This window comes from Fukomys damarensis, unplaced genomic scaffold, assembly GCF_012274545.1.
Source record: "Fukomys damarensis isolate Sample0158 unplaced genomic scaffold, DMR_v1.0_HiC HiC_scaffold_36, whole genome shotgun sequence".
In the NCBI taxonomy this organism is placed as follows: domain Eukaryota; kingdom Metazoa; phylum Chordata; class Mammalia; order Rodentia; family Bathyergidae; genus Fukomys; species Fukomys damarensis.
In genome coordinates this window covers 19561011-19577702 of record NW_022900948.1, presented here as the reverse complement: position 1 = coordinate 19577702, position 16692 = coordinate 19561011, and the positions used below count along the sequence as shown (strand labels likewise).

The following is a 16692-nucleotide window of genomic DNA, read 5'->3' as shown; positions in this document are numbered from 1 at the left end:
GTCCAGACAAAATATTCTTCACTTAAGTTATAACACCCTGCTGTTGTAGCATGAAAATAATCATAAACAATGCATATAGCAAAGGGCATGACTATGTTTCAATAAAACTTGATTTACAAAAACAGACTGTGGGCTAGATTTGGCTCATGGATCTAATTGGCCAACCTCACTATCTAAAACAGTATAAAATGAACAGTATTCCTGCTTATTGGGATAAGGCTATGGGAGGAACTGTAATTCCTAAGGTCTAGCACAGTACTTGATATTTATTGAATGACTAATTTAACAAATAACTGGAGAGAGAATATTGTTCAAGGTCTTCTTAGTTCAGCAATTCTCAGTTCTATAAAAGTCTAATGTGATTAAAGGTCTAATGTGACTATTCAAGGAGACTAGAGTCACTGATATTAAAGTTAGAAAACTTAAAGATCGAGTAATCCATCAACTGTACATTTTTTAGATCATTTTATTATTACATGTTTCCATTACTTGTGTGGAGTAGGTTCATGTACATAACACATTTTAATTCCTTTTTTCTATCCCCTTTCCCTCCTCCACACCTCTTGATGTCCCTCCCCTTTGAGAAAAATTTACCTCTTTATTTCCTATTATCTATCTTTTATTTTGCTCTGTATTTATACTGTGGGTTTCTTTAGAGAAAAAGCAACATGGAAAGGCAATGTATGAGTGAAGAGTCAAAATCATAAAGCTGAAGAGAATTTTCTTATGAAAAGTAGAAAGTGAAATAGGAGAATACCGCACTGGATCAGTAGGGTAACAGTGACCTCTTTAAGGGGTGCTCATCAAGGTGACAGAGAGGGGTCTACTGAGGAAGATGATAAGACTATGGCAGGAAAAAATAATAAATGATAGAAAGCTTAAGTTGGAAAAAAAAAAAAAGAGAGTGAGTCTAAAAGTACAAGATGAGCTCACTGCCAAGCCTTTGTCCATACAGTGTTCATATGTTGCAGTACCAGGGGTAGGCAGAGCTAGGTGCTTGCCTGGTTCTGTCAATCAGGACACCATAGGTATGGATAAGCTAGCAATGACTCAATAGACTCTACGGGAAATTTCAAAAAGAAAACGTAGCAATTGATAGAGAGGAAGTGGTATACAAGAAATCAGAGACAGAAAGCAAGGGAGAAGCTATATTTGGGAAGTCCTCCTGTAAGAAATTAAGATTTTTCACTGCACCTGCCTTTGATCCCAGGTACAAAAAAAAAAAAAAAAAAAAAAAAGTAAGGTTTTTGTCCTTTAAGCTGTTTTGAATTGTTAGAAGTTCTAAGCACTTTGGTGATCATAGATGGAATAAATTAAAGAAAGGTCACCAGTGACCAGGGGCTAGTATAGGACTGAGTCTTAAATTTACTTAGTCATACAAGTATTTAAAAAGCATATGATATATGCCCAACGCTGTGATGTGTGAAAGAAAGGAAATAAAAAACAGACAGTTGTGATCCTCATGTTATCAGTGTGGTTAAAAAGAACATATACAAAATGACTACCAAACAGTGTGATGAACTATGGAGGCACAGAAAGGTAGTACAGAAAAAGAGTATTTAACTCTCAAGAGAAGGCCTTCAAGATCTTAACAATTTTTTTAGACTTTTCAGGTATGAGTTACTTATGTGGTCTTCAAAAGAAGATGACCACAAATTTACTCATCTTTAGAATTTGTAGCTCAAAAGAGAGGAAGACAGCAATCAGTACTTAATACTATACTTACTACATGTTAATCAGTGCCCTAGGTGCTTTATGTACATATTAATTCAATTAATACAATAACCTTAAGGGTATATTCTATTATTATTTTCATTTCATTTTTTAAAAAACCTGAGAAACAAAGAGGTAGTTACTCATCCATAATCATAAGGTTAGTAAGGAGTAAAAACCAGGATTTGAATCTCAGCAGTTAGATCCCACATTACTCTTCTTAGATGAAGAGAGATTTCCTATACAGAGGTAACTGATATAGATAAGGTTCCCTCAAGCAAAGGGTATAGACTGAGAGAAAGTCTGATAATGCAAGCCAATAGGATGGAAGCAATAAAGTTTCAAATAAAGGATGAACTAAAATAAAGTCCAAAAAGAGTCCTATGTATTTGACAATAAGGTTATTGTAAATCACTGTTGAACAACTTAAAGGGAGTGTTGGAGGCAAAACAAAGGGCACAGAGGTAATGCAAGGTAAAGTAGCACAGAACACATATTAATCACTCTAACAAAAATATGGCTACAAAAAGAACAAATAGCAAGTTATAGAGGGCAGCAAGAGGGAGGCTGGCTCCAAAGAGGGGTTCTTTTCTTTTTGTCTAATTGGAAAAATGATGAACATATCATCAGAACAAAGGTATTATGAGAGAGGGAACAGAGATTGAGGCTATTAGGGTAAAAAAAAAAAAAAGAAAAAGATCACTGATTTGAGTTTCTAGAAAAGAGCAAATAAGGGAGCAGCTTTAAGTGTGAAGATGAGCTGAGATTTGAGAGTTTATGCTTAGTGGCCTCTCATCTTTATGAACAGAAGGTGAGGTTCAGAGAGTAGCAGAAAACTCTAATTTGTGGAATATTCACTAAAAGGAACAGGAAAATAAACATATCAAGGACCAAAAAATTTCTGAGATATAAAGCCAAAGAGGAATAGAATTTTAAAAAGCCATGCACATAGAGGGCATCAATTTTTTTGGTTGAGGATTATTTTTTCCTGCTATGTTTAGCAACTCAGGTAGGAAAGTACAAAAAGGCAGATATAACTAATACAGGATTTGAAGTTTGCAGAATGGTTATAGCATAATGTCAGGGTAGGACACCAGGCTGGTAATTATATGAGGAGGTGAAGTCAAGAGACGATTTGCACCTTGGAGAAAAAAAACAAACACATCAAGGTTCAAGAAATACATGAACAAAGAACAGGATACGTGGAAAGGTGTTGGAGAGATAAGAACAATGATACAAGTAACTGAAAAAACATGGACAGCAGGATCCCTGAAGTCAACATGGTCAATAGCCACTGAGTATCAAGTACTGACTAGATTGTAAGGGGTAAGCGGAGAAATCTGTGAAATGTGATAAAATGTGTGAAGTACCCAAGAAAAAGATGACAAGGGTGAAAATGAATTAAATGCTGAGGGCTCAAAGGAGAGATTTTGTCTGAAAGTTAAAAACTAATGCTTTGGGAACAGCACTGAAAAGCTAGGAGAACAATAACTTTTCCCTTCCAGTTTTGAGACAAAGGATGAGGAAGGAGGAGGATGTAGACTAAGCAACCCTCACTTTAAGTAATGCCAGAGAAGTGGTGATGCTGGGAAAGTGCCAAGTTTCAGTTAAGGCCAGGAGGGTAAGGAACACTGTGTGAAGAGGAACAGGGGCTCCAGAAGGCAGAGTAAAAAGGGTGGGAAGAAAGCTGTGGGAGGATGAACCAAGAGAAAAGTACAGAGCAATATGGGAACAAGATATGAAGACAGGAAGCCAGAAAGATTTACATTTTGGTTACTACAAAAAAAAAAAAAAAAAAGTGAGGGGCTGGGGATTTACCTCAGTGGTTCCACCACCTGCCTTGTAAGGGTAGGTACTGGAGTTTGATACCCGGTACCAAAAAAAAAAAGAGAGGGATAAAGAATCATAGGAAAAACTGAAGGCTCAGGATCAGAACTATGGAACAAAGCAGTTCTAGTAATGGGTCGAAGCATCCTGAATCTGATTTCTAATACTTTTTTAGATATTTTAGAAGCACAGATTCTTACCCAATGAGACCAAGTTGCCATAATTCTCCATCATGACATCTTTATAGAGACTTCTCTGAGCTGGGTCCAGATAATCCCACTCCTCCTGGGTAAAAAACACAGCCACATCCTCAAATGTCAGCAACCCCTGAAATAGTATGATTTCTGTAGTCAAATTCCTGTTCGATCCTATCACTTAAAGTGGCAGCAGCAATCAATTCAGATGGCTGAGTACACTGGATGGTACATAACTAAGTGTGCTAAAAGGTGCCCCACTCTGGGGACTGACTTAACAGACAGGCATCTCAAACTAGAAGGTAAATGGCCTGGATCTGTTATGGAAAGGAATTGGCAAGTTACACACAGAGAGGCAGTAGAATGGAAGTAAAATAAAAAAGTTTACTCCATTGAAGGGGACTGATGACACCTAATGGCGGTGCCCTGATGGACTCCCCCACTGGGTTACAATTCCTTCTTTTATAGCGTTTTAACAGCCTTGATCTTATTCAGTTGGTTACACTGCATTTTCACAGCTCTCATTGCTGATACCCAAAACATGGTGGCAAGGCAGTTGAATTCAAACCTGGAAGCAGTAGTCAGGGAAAGTTACCTGTAAGATTTATTCAGTTACCTAATCTAGCCAGAGGGAGGGTGTGTTTGGTCAACAAAGCTAACAATAGTTCTTTTCACTTAAAAAGCTTTTGGGGGAGACTAAGTGCCTCCCATACCGGTTAATTCTGAACTAAGCAGAATGAGGGGCAAAAGTTATCTTATATTATGACATTTCTTAAGTTTTTGCTATTAAAGTTTTCCCTATCAGATCCTTGTCCTTGTAAGAGAAGAACACAAGTATAAGGGTTTTCTGGTTTAATAATTATACACTAATATTTTAATTTTAATACACTGCCCCAAGGCCCCTCCAAGCTTCCTTCACTTACTGCCCTGCTGCAATTTTCTGTTCCCACTGACTGGTGACTACTAGAAACCTCTGCAGTAGTTTTCAGTCTCCTGCCCAGTGTAAGATAGAGGGTTGAAGAAAGACTCAAAGGCAGAATTGAAGAAAAAAGTAGGACGGCCAGTGCTGAGCAACCAGCAAAGGCCCTAGCCAGTTCATGCCACCGCTATTCTCTAATGACAGCATGGTCAAATTGGGGTAAAGGGGCCACGTGAGGAGACGTGCAGTTGCTATGGACACGTTACTGATGCAAGCAAGGCTTGTAAAGGAAAAGACAGAGCATTCTTGAATTAGGAACAGAACAGACAAAATATAGGGTTGTAGTTAGCAAATATCTTTGTCCTTCTAGTTTTTAACTGTGGGAAGGGAATTTGGGTAAAAGTTACTCTGACCTCTGTTCAGTAGGCCTGGGCCGAAGTTGCTCCTCAAAATAAGGGGTTAACTCTATATACTGCATTGCTCACAGCCTGCTTTGGGCATAATCAATAAGGCGGCCCCCTACAGTGACCCTACTAAATTCCATTCCATCAGTTTCTTTAAGCATCTTCTTTGGGTCCAGAATTGTGCCAGTGGCAAAGGACAGGTCAAAAATGGTGCCTTACCCGGAAGAACTCACAAATGAGAGCTAACCTGGAGCATTCCTAGTTTTTACCTGGCGATTACACAAGCTACACTTGAAAAAAAAGAGCCAGTGGGCAATGTGTAATGTGTAATCGCATCCCAGAGCACCGGAGCCGAATGGTGCTGGGTCCCTGCAGACTGCAAGGAATCTGGGGGCTGGGGTGAGGAGTGGTGGTGCAGCCCAGCTAAGAGAGTGGGAAGATAACGGGGATCCCCGGAAACAGCTATTTACCTTGGGCTCCAGCGGGGAACTCGCGGAGGCCATCTCCCGGCTTGAGAACTGGTGCGCCTCACGGAAAGGAAGCCTTTCTTGTGAGGCCTAGCTGGCTGCTGGAAATCGGGCCCCACGCAGATGAGGCTTCCAGCCAGGTCCTGCCCCGGTCCCACGGCGGTCACGTTCCTAGCAGCATATCAGACCCGCTCCCAGACTGCATCCCAGCCCTCAGCCCTCAGCCCCTCTCCCCTGCCGGGTAGCGAACTCTTTCAGGGAGGCCTAGCTAGAGTCTCCTCCGGGTTACCAGTGCCTCCTCCTTACAGCCAAACAGCTCTAGGACCGCCCGCCCCTGGACCAGAAGGCGTCACCCGGAACCTTTCCGAGTTGCCCTCCAACTACAACTCCCACCGTGCTTCGAGAGCTCGCCACAGCCCCGCGTCCGCCGGAAATGGTTGCGGGACTACATTTTCCAGTGTCCAAAGGAGGCGACGACCGGAAAAGGGGGGGACTGTCCAAACTTGCACAAGATTGGCTGATCTGGGTGCGTCGCGACCCAGCCAAAGAGGCGTTCAAGCGACCCCGTCTCTCCTCCAATATGGCGCCGCCGTGTGTCTCCGGTTTTGCAAGAAGAGGCTTGATGTGCATGGTCACAGCGGCGGCACGTAGAGAATTTTGGTCTCGATCCAGGTAAAGCTGATAGTAGGAGGTTGGGTTGAGTTCAAGAAAAGTAAGGAAAACTGAGGAAGATGAAGGGATGAGTTTCGAGGGGGAGACATTCTGAGCCTGATTAGAATAAGAAAGTGCATTAGAGTTCCAAATTCAGAAGTTCGGGGTCGGCCCCTAGAGGGGTGAGGACCGGTCACTTTTCCTCTCCGTTTGTTTTCTCCTAACGGCAATCCTGTCTCTATTCCTTTCTACCTCATTCGTGTAATTTAGCAAACAATATTGACCACATGTGCGAGGCACCAGGTGTGCAGGTTTAGAAGGTTGCGCCTAAAACATGCACTCACGACAAAGTGCTTGGTAAACTAAACTCATTTTTAAGGCATATTCCTTGACATACAGATTCAGACATGAGTGCATCCTTCTATTTTGTTTATTTCTTGATCCAGTTATTCACTGAACAATTAGTTACTAAGCGCTTTCCCTAGTCTGGCGCTGCTTACCCTTGTAGTGCAGGACACAGCAGAAGCAAAAGCCTTGCTCAACCCTTGAGTATCCTGATGTAGGAAGAAAAGAAAATATTTTTTCAAAAAGAGGTATTTTTCCAAACTCATAAACCAAGTTAAACTACGTCTTGTGGATTTATTGAAGATAAATCTCTTTGACATAGATAATGTTTAGGGCACTAGAACTTGCTGTGGTAATCACAGGGAACAATATATGACCTCAGTTTCAAAAATTTGTCTTAATAGTCCAGAAAGATTTTTGGCATTAGCTCAGCATTACACTTTCTCTCTTCTTTGGTCAATGTTATGGTCTGGCAGAGGTCCCCATTTTTTTTTCTTCATTCACTCAACAAAGAATCTTTTTTGCGGGTGCGGGGCGGTACTGGGGATTGAACTGGAGACCTTGCTTTTGGGAGGCAGGCGGCAGAAATACTGAGCTAAATCCCTGGCCCTGAGATTCTTTTTTTTTCAAACAAATATTCTTAGTGTCTACTATATTCAGGCTATATTCTAGGTTTTAAGGTTACAGTGATTAACCAAACTTTGTCCTCATAGAGCAAATGTTCTAGCAGATGAAAAAGTTGAACAAATGTACAATATCATATTCAAATGGTAAATTATGAAGCAAACTATGGCAAATGGAAGGAATGAATTACATTTTCTTCTTTTTCTGTTACTTATTTTAACATATAGTATGTATTTAAAGTGTAAAATGTGACACTTTGGTATACATGTGCACAGTGAGCTGATCACAACTGCCAGACTTTTTTTTTTTTTTTTTTTTTTTTTTTCTTTCTGCACTGGGGATTGAACCTAGGGCCTTACACTAGGCAAGCACTCAACCACTCAATGTGTTCTTAGCTTTTTAAAAACTTTTATTTTGAGACAGAGCCTTGCTGAATTGTCCAGGCTAGCCTGGAACTTGTGGTCCTTCTTTCTCAACCTCGGTAGCTGGAATTACCAGCATGCACCACCACACCCAGCCCTAATTACTTTTTTGAAATGAGAACACAAAATATCTTTTAGTGAAATGTTATATACTGTAAACTGTATTATATACTGTAAACTGCTACTGATAATCACTGTGCTGAACATTAGCTCTCTAGAACTTACCTCACATAACTGAAACTTTATCTTTGACCATTTCCCATTCTCTCCCAACCAAAAGTCTTTCTCTGCTTCTGTTTGACTTTTAAAAATTCCTCATATAAGTGAAATCATTCAGCTATTTTCTTTTTGTCTTGCTTATTTCAAATGGTGTAATGTCTTCTAGGTTCATTTATATTGTTGAAAATGATAGGACTCCTATTTTTCAAGGCTGAATAATATTTCATTGTGACTAAAATTTCTTTATTCATCAAGGAGCACTTGGGGCATTTCTCTGTCTTGGCTATTATGAATGATGTTGGAGTGAGCATGGAAATGCAAATATCTTGGAGATATTGATTTCATTTCCATATACCAAAAGGATCGTTTGGGCTGGGGATTTAGCTCAGTTGTGCCACCACCTATCTCACAAGTGCAAGGTCCTGAGTTCGATCCTTGGTACCAAAAAAAAAAGGGGGGGTCTTTAGATCACATGATAGTAATATTTTAAAATTTATTTTAAGGAACATCTGTATTTTCTATAAGGGCGGTACCAACAATGTCTAATGATGCCTTGTCTACATATCCTCACCAATACTTAATATCTCTGATAATGGCCATCCTACTAGGTATGAGGTACTATCTTACTGTGGTTTTGATTTATTTTTCCATGATTAGTGATGTTGAGTGCCTTTCCTTTTCGGTTATGTGTGCACTGTCTCTGGAAAATGTCCATTTGGATCCTTTGCCCATTTTTAAACAAGGTTTTGTTTTCGCTGTTTAAGTTCTTTAAATGTCTAGCTGTTATTGGGTGTATATGATGAGATATATGATTAAATACTTTCTCCCAATCTGTAAGTTGCTTTTTCATTTTATTATAGTTGTTTCCTTCATTATACAGAGGGTTTTTAGTTTGTAGCCCTACTTGTTTATTTTTGCTTTTGTTGCCTTCTTTTGGGGTCATATCAAATTGCTAAGACCAATGCCAAAGAATTTTTTTCCAGTGTTTTCTTATAGGAGTTTTATGGTTTCAGGCCTTATATTTAAATCTTTAGAGCATTTTGAGTTTGTATTTGATGTGAGGTAAGGGTTGAATTTCTTTCTTCTGCATGTAGACATTCAGTTTTCCTAACACCATTTATTAAGATTGTCTTTTCCCTATTATGTAGTCTTGGTGCCTTCATCAAAAATTAGTTGACCAGATGTATGTATGTTTTTTAATGATGTTCTGTGTTCTTTGTGTCTGTCTTTATGATTGTACTATACTGTAATGATTACTGTAGCTTTGCAGTAGAATTTTAAGTCAGGAACGGGATGTGTCCAACTTTGTTCTTGCTAGAATGCCCTAGCTATCTCTGGTCTTTTATAGTTCCAACCAAAATTTAGTTTTTAAAATTTTCTTTTAAAAATGCTATTAGATAAAAGCAGCAAGTAAATATATGAAAAAATGTTCCACATCACTGGTCATTCAAGAGATGCAGATGAAAACAACACTGAGATTTCACCTCACCCCACAAAGAATGGCTGCTATGAAGAAATCACACAGCAAATGTTGGTGCAGTTGTAGGGAGAAAGGAACCCTTCTCCACTGTTGGTGGGAGTGCAGACTGGTACAACCACTATGGAAGTCAATATGGAGATACCTCAAAGAACTAGGATTAGAGCTTCCATTTTACCCAGCCATCCCTCTGTTGGGTATCTTTCCAAAAGAATTAAAAGAATCATACCACAGTGATATATGTGCACCCATGTTTATAGCGGCACAGTTTGTAATAGCTAAAACTTGGAAACAGCCCATTTGCCCATCAGTTGAAAACTGAATAAAGAAAATGTGGTTTTTCTATAAAATGGAATACTACTCAGCCATAAAGAATGAGAAAATAGATTCATTCATAGGTAAATGGATACATTTTGAGGATATCCTCCTAAGTGAAATAAATAAGTCACACATGTGTAAATACCGAATAGTTTCTCTGGCATGAAAAACTAAAATAGTACTCAAGATACTAAGGGGTTAATTAGCAATGTGAAACAGGAAAAAAAGGACCAAAGGTGTAGGGACAGTGAGAAGGGTAGGGGAAGGGGAATAAGGGAAAGGGAAAAAATATGAGAAAATGTAAAAATGGAATTAAAGTCTTTGTAGGTTGGAGGGGAAGAGGGGGTGAAGGGAGGGTGGGGACAAGGGGAAAAATGAGAACCAAGACCTGTCATGTAAAGGTACAAGATCCTAGTAATGAATGTAACTGTACTGTTTACCTAGAATGTGCCAATAAATTCAATTTTAAAAGTGCTGTTAGAATTTTGATGGGCATTGCATTAAATATGTAGATTACTACTTGGGTAGTGCAGACATATTTACAATAATAATGTTTCCATCCTTGAAGACAGATATCTTTCTACCTATTTATGTTGCCGTCAAGTTTTTTCATCAGTATTTTTGTAGTCAGATGTGTTACTTGGTTAAATTTCTTCCCAAGTATTTTAATTTTTGATGCTGTTACAATTAGATTTAAGAATTTGGGTTTCTGTTTTTGTAAAGAAATGCCTCTTTTTAATGTTGATTTTATGTCCTGCAATTTTACTGATACATTTATTAGTTTAACAGTTTTTTTTTAAGTTGAATCTTTGGGCTTTTCTGCTTACGAGATTATCTCATCTGAAAGCAGGAAGTTTTACTTCATTTTGATTTTGTTGCCTTTTATTTCTTTTTCTTTCCTAATAGCTCTGGGTAGGACTTCTAGAACAGTACTGTGTTGAATAGAAGGTAAAGAGTGAACATCTTTATCTTGTATTAGATCTTGGGGGGGCCTCTAATTTTCTCCCATTGATACTGTTTCTTGTGTAGAGGTAGGACCCACCAGTACCTGAATTAGGCGGAATGTGGTGGTGCACACCTGTAGTCCCAGCACTTTGGAGGCTGAAGCAGGAGGATCACTGCGAGTTTGAGGCCTGCCTGAACTGCATAGTGAGACCCTGACTTCGAAAACAAAGCAAAACAAATCGGAATTAGTGTTGAGTTATGTTAAATATTTTTTCTGTATCTGTTGAGGTGATTATGTGGTATACCACATCTATTGATATGCATATTTAGAATGATTTTACATTCCAGGGATAATCTTACTTGGTCATAGTGTAAAATCTTTTTGATGTGATTTTCAATGTAATTTGCTGTTTTTAAGGATTTTTATATCTTTGTTTATTAGAGATCCTGGCTTGTAGTCTACATGTGATGTCTGCATCTGGCTTTGATATTATGATCTCATAAGATGAGTTTGGAAGTACTCCAGATTTTTGAAAGAATTTGTGAAGGATTTGTACAATTTCTTTTTTGAAAGTTTAGTAGGATTCTTGAAGCCATCAGTCTTTTTCTTTTGGGGGAGTTTTTTAGTTGCTACTTTATTCTTATTTGTACTGATCTGTTTAGGCTGTTTCTTGAATTAGTCTTAGTAGGTTGCATATTTCAACAGACATACCCATTTCTTCTAGGTTATCCAATTTGTTGTCATGTAGTTACTATAATGGTCCCTTTTGATATTTTATATTTGTATTATGGTCCTTACATTTCTGATTTTACTTATTTTATTCTTTTCTTTCTTTTTGTCCCTTTAGTATCTAAGGATTTGCCAGTTTTTACTTAGGTTTGCAAAAAAGGAACTCTCAGTTTTGTTGATTTTTTTTCTGTTATCTGTTGGATTTATATTTGCTCTGATTTTTATTTTCTTCCTTCTGCTGAGTTTGGGCTTAGTTTGTCCTTTTCCTAGTTCCTATAGCATAAAACTAGGTTATTTGAAATCTTCTCTTTGGGGGTAGGTATTTATTGCTGTAAACTTCATCTTAGTACTGTTTTTCAGACATCCTGTGAGTTTTGTTTTGCCATATTTCATTTTCATTTATCTCAAGATACTTTTAAAATTACTTTTTTGATTTTCTTTTTGACGTAGTAGTTGTTTAAGAATATGCTACTTAGTTTCTATTTTTTGTTTGTTTGCATTTTTTCTTAGTTTAATGACATCTAATTTTATTCTTTTGTGGTCAGAGAAGATAGTTGATGTGATTTTCATCTTCTTAAATTTGTTAACACTTTTATCCCAGAGAATGTATGTGTTGGAGAAGAATGCATATTCTTTTGCTGTTGAACAGAAAGTTCTTTATGTATCTGTTAGGTCTATTTGGTATATAGTACTATTCCAAGTTCCCTGCTTCTTTATAGATTTTCTGTTTGGGTGTTCTATCTGCTATGAACCAAGATGCATCATGTAAAGGTACAAGATCCCAATGATGAATGTAAATGTACTGTATACCTAAAAAGTACCAATAAATTTAATGAGAAAAAAAAGAAATAGGTTATTGAATTCTCCCATTATTATTGTATTGTAGTCACTTTCTCCTTTCAGAGCTGTCAATATTTGTTGTATATACTTAGGAGCTCTCATGTTGTCTGTGTGTGTATATATATATAATTTTTATATCTTCCTCTTAATTTGATCACTTCATCATTATATAATGATGACTTTTGTCTTGAGATTATTCACTTAAAAGTTTATTTTGTCTGATATTAACTGTGCCTGCTTTCTTTGGGCTTCCATTTGTGTGGTGTCTTTTTCCCATCCTTTCACTTTCAGCCTGTATGTGTCCTTGAACCTAAAAGGAGTTTCTTTTAGATGTTATGTATTTCCATCTTAGTTTTTAATTCATTTAGTCCCCCTTTATCTTTTGATATAAGTATTTAGTCCATTTACATGATTTACGTTTCGTTTTGACTGTGATGTGCTATGGTTGGAGTAATTTGAGGGGAATATGGGACGTGAGGAGGTAGAAACTAAATAGACAACTTGAGAATTTTGAAAAGATGAATAGTAATTACAGGAAATATGAGATCTAGGGTGAATTTTTTTCTTTAAAAATGGTAGATAATATAGCATATCTCCCTGTGATTACTTTGTTAGTGCTTTAGTCTGTTTTCTATTACTATAACAAAATACCCAAGACTGGGTAATTTATAATGAAATGTTCATTTGTCTCAGCTCTGGAAGCTGATAAATCCCAAGGGCATAGCACTGTTGTCTGCTCTGCTTCTGATAAAGGCCTTCTTGTTGCCTCATAGCATGGCTGAAGGTGTCACCTGGTTTGAAAGAGCAAGTGTGCTAGCTTGAGTCTCTCCTCTAATGTCATTCCAGCCCTCATGACCTAATCTAAAGCTAATTAACCTTCCCAAAGATCCCAACTGCAAATATCATAACATGAATTTAAGGATTAAGTTCCCCGACATAAGCTTTTGGAGAACACATCCATAGTAAGTGGATGGTGAGAAGTTGATAAACATTTGATGTAGAAAGAGGCATTCATTTCTGGAAAAACTTTTTTTTTTTGTACTGGGGATCGAACTCGGGTCCTTGTGCTTGTGAGGCAGGTGCCGAACCACTGAGCTAAATCCCCAGCCCTTGAAAAACTTAAGTAGGAAAGAAGGCATTGTATTAAAAAATATATTCTTGGTCATGTCACCAGACTGGGTTTGAGAGTTTTTCAAACTTAACCCATTTTACTGTAGCAGGCTCTCTGACTCCCATTGCAGAAAAAGAATTTTTAGGACACATCAGAAAGAGGCATAAGTCGGGTTTAATAGGCAAAGATAGAGAGTATAGGACACAGTGTGAGTGCAGGTGTTCAGAAATGAGACATTTATACTTTTTTTAGAGAGGTTGAAAAGCTAGGGAAAAAAATTCCCTCCCCAGTGGGTACCATCCTGTTTTAAGGCATTTAAAAAAAATAGGTGATTTAAACATTATCTGATTTCAATCAATCTTTTGTTTGCTTTCTTTTTTTTTTTATTCATTAAATTTATTGGTACATTTTAGGTATACAGTGTGATGACATTCCTCATTGGGAATTTGTACGTTTACATGCAGGACTGCCCCAACAACAGTCCTCGGTCAGATTTATACTCGTTCCCTACCAGACTTGGGCCAATTATGGCCTTCTATTTATGAATGGGTCTTGTGGGGTACAAGTATTAATCTGACCAAGGACTGTTGATGTTGGGGCCGTCCTTATCTCAAGGCCAGGCTTCTATTTCTTATTTTTTAAATTGAGCCAATTTATGGCCTTTTAGTTGATAGGTCTACTAGGAAAGAGATGTAAATCTAGCCAAGGAATGTGGCTCAGAGCTAGCTGTCTTGGGTATTTTTGGCTAACTCCTGGAAGTTACAATCTTTTTACAAAGTATATTTTTTAGTTATGATTTCCTTTTTACTTTTAGTCCTATCTGAGCAACACACATTTCGTTTCTGGTGCCTCCATTTTCAATAGGGATGATGAATCCTAGTCAGTTGCCAACTCCATGGGAAACAAGACTCCCTGGGTGCTTTACTTGAAACAAATCTGTCATGCAGATTCCCTTCCTTTGGCCCATATTCTTAGTCTTTGTACAAGCAATTATTAAATATATTTTTAAAGAACCTAAAATCAATAGATTGGGAGCTTATAATCTGTTGCAGTGGTTTTCAACCAGGACAGTGTTTTTCCATTGTGACATTTGGCAATGCCTTTTGGATATCATGACTTAGGCACAGGAGTACTGGTGGCATCCAGTAGGTAGCAGCCACGTATACTAAACATCCTACAATGCACAGGATCTCTACTCCCAAGGAATTGTCTAGTCCAAAGTGTAAATATATTTGAAGCTGTGGAACCCTCATCTTCTCAGAGAAATTGGATACAAACAAAATTAAAACTTCAGTAGGATGTGATACAGCAATATAAAGCACTGAGGAGACCAGATGAATTTAGTTATATTTGATTGAGGAAATCAGGTTAAAGTTGTTGAAAGAAAACACTTTTGTCCTAGGTCTTTTGGAATGAGTAATGTTTTTGTAGGTGAACATAAAGATGAGCATATAGGAAAGTAAGTAACGAGCTAGTACATGGTGTCAGGAAAGTGGGTGGATATTTGGCAAGAAAAATGTAATTTAGTTTGAGTAAGGAGTGAAGTGCGTAGAAATTAATGGGAGATAAGGTTAAGAGGAAGATTGAAGTTAGATCTTGGAGGACTAGAAATCCTAGACGGAATAATTTACTTTACCTCAGTGATCTGTTTGTGCTAACTGATTCAACTATAAACATTGCAAAGGTAGGAACTTATTCCTTGCTGCGGTCCATAGTATCATAAAGTAGTAAGTGTACAAATTATTTGTTGATTTTATTTATTTATTTATTGGATTTTTGAAACAGGGTCTCACTATGTAGTTGAGACTGACCTGGAACTCACTGCCCAGGCTAGCCTTGAACTCACAGCAATCCTCCTGCCTCAGACCCCTGAGTGCTGGGATTACAGGCTTATAAGTGTGTGCCACCACACCCGGTTTATTTGTTGATTTTAATTGGTGGGCAAGATTTGGTCAGGTGTTTAACTTCACTAATTCAGTAAACAACAGATTCACATACTTGTTTTTTTTTTTTTTTATTATTCCAGAAAAGAGAAAGAACTAGTGGTCACTGAGACAGAAGAATTGAAAAAAGAACCTTTTCTGGTTTGTCCACCTTTACGAAGCCGAACATACATACCACCTGAAGATCTCCAGAGTCATTTGGAATCTCATATTAGAGAAATTTTTGGTTCATCTCTTCCCAGTAATTGGCAAGACATCTCCCTAGAAGATTGTCATAAGAAGTTCAGTCTCTTGGCACATTTAGCTGATGATTTGGGCCATGCAGTACCTAACTCCATGCTTCACCAAATGTGCAGTGTCAGAGATGTTCTTGATTTCTATAATGTTCCTGTTCAAGACAGATCTAAATTTGATGAACTTACTGCTAGTAATTTGCCTCCCAATTTGAAAATCACTTGGGGTTACTAATCATTTCAGAGAATGAACACATCAAAGTCATTTTTAATATCAGAATTCTATAAACCCACTTTGTGTAGAGAAGAATGCATTTTTTCCCTCATAGCATGATTCAACGAAGAAATAACATTTTTTTCTTTTCACATTTGCTGAAACCATATTTTATTGGAATCAAGTTAATAACTTATAGAAATACTTTTCTTCAGAGAACTCTGTAATTGGGTTTAAGATAGGAAGCTGTCACGAGTTCAGATGTTAGTCTTCTTAGGCATAAAGCAGTAATTGCAAGAAAATGCTCTAATACTGTTAGGACTCTTTAAGATGGAATTATAGTATATATACGAATAAGGAAACTTGTATTAGATATTAATAAAAGAAAAAAGTTGTATATTATTGAAAGTTATATGTTTCCTTTACTACATGAGTATAAATCATAGCGAATATATTCAATTCTGGGTTAATTTCTTAGAATTAAAGATTTCTTACAGAGTACTGTGTATTTTTAGTGAAATTTGCTTTTTTTTTTTTGTCTTTCATTTCCTTAAAATAAGTATTTTACAAATTAAAATATGTGGTAGCTATTAAGTGCGGTGACTTCTTAAAAAGATAGAGCTGAGCGTGGTGGCACAGGCCTATAATCCCAGCACATGGGTGACTGAGGCAGGAGGATCGCTGTGAGTTCAAGACCAGCCTGGGCTACATAGTGAGTTCCAGGTCAGACTCAACTACATAGTGAGACCCTGTCTCAACCCCCCCGCAATAAATAAAAAGAGATAGAGATGGCATATTTTATGTTATGTATTTCTATCTTTAGATAAATGCGTATGTCAAACTTTTTGTCTCACAACTTTAAAAGTAGTCTTATGATACCTATGAGTATTTATTGGAGGGCAAATCTTGGTAATCTGATATACTTTGTAATTTGTGAAAATTAGTCAAATAGAAATTCAATGATTCTCAATGACAAAATTACTGGTCACAGTAGAAATTGTTTCAGGCTTTAAATATGGTTAATGAGAGGAGAAAGAAATTTCTCACATTTTTTTCACTTGACTACTGACAATTCTGAAAGATACAGGATTGGTTT

The 16692-nt window shown here is 37.5% G+C and overlaps 2 protein-coding genes across 4 annotated transcripts in view; one reads left to right on the top strand and one right to left on the bottom strand.

Moving 5' to 3' along the window:
• The window catches only part of Znf189 (zinc finger protein 189), a 12739-nt gene extending 6865 nt beyond the window's left edge, over positions 1 to 5874 (bottom strand). Inside the window, exons 1-2 of one of the 3 annotated variants that reach the window (XM_010614343.3) lie at positions 5528 to 5874; positions 3741 to 3867 (exon numbers count right to left, since the gene is read on the bottom strand). In XM_010614343.3, coding sequence (XP_010612645.1) covers positions 3741 to 3867; positions 5528 to 5560 — 160 coding nt within the window. In that variant the 5' untranslated portion in view covers positions 5561 to 5874. The remainder of the gene's footprint in view (positions 1 to 3740; positions 3868 to 5527) is intronic. The other 2 variants (XM_010614344.3, XM_010614345.3) reach the window with 2 other exon arrangements.
• Positions 5875 to 5942: 68 nt separating this feature from the next.
• Mrpl50 (mitochondrial ribosomal protein L50) lies at positions 5943 to 16281 on the top strand. The gene is made up of 2 exons (XM_010614342.3): positions 5943 to 6196; positions 15233 to 16281. Exons 1-2 carry the CDS (start codon positions 5958 to 5960, stop codon positions 15615 to 15617), a joined length of 624 nt encoding a protein of 207 aa, XP_010612644.1. The 5' UTR covers positions 5943 to 5957; the 3' UTR covers positions 15618 to 16281.
• Positions 16282 to 16692: the final 411 nt, after the last annotated feature.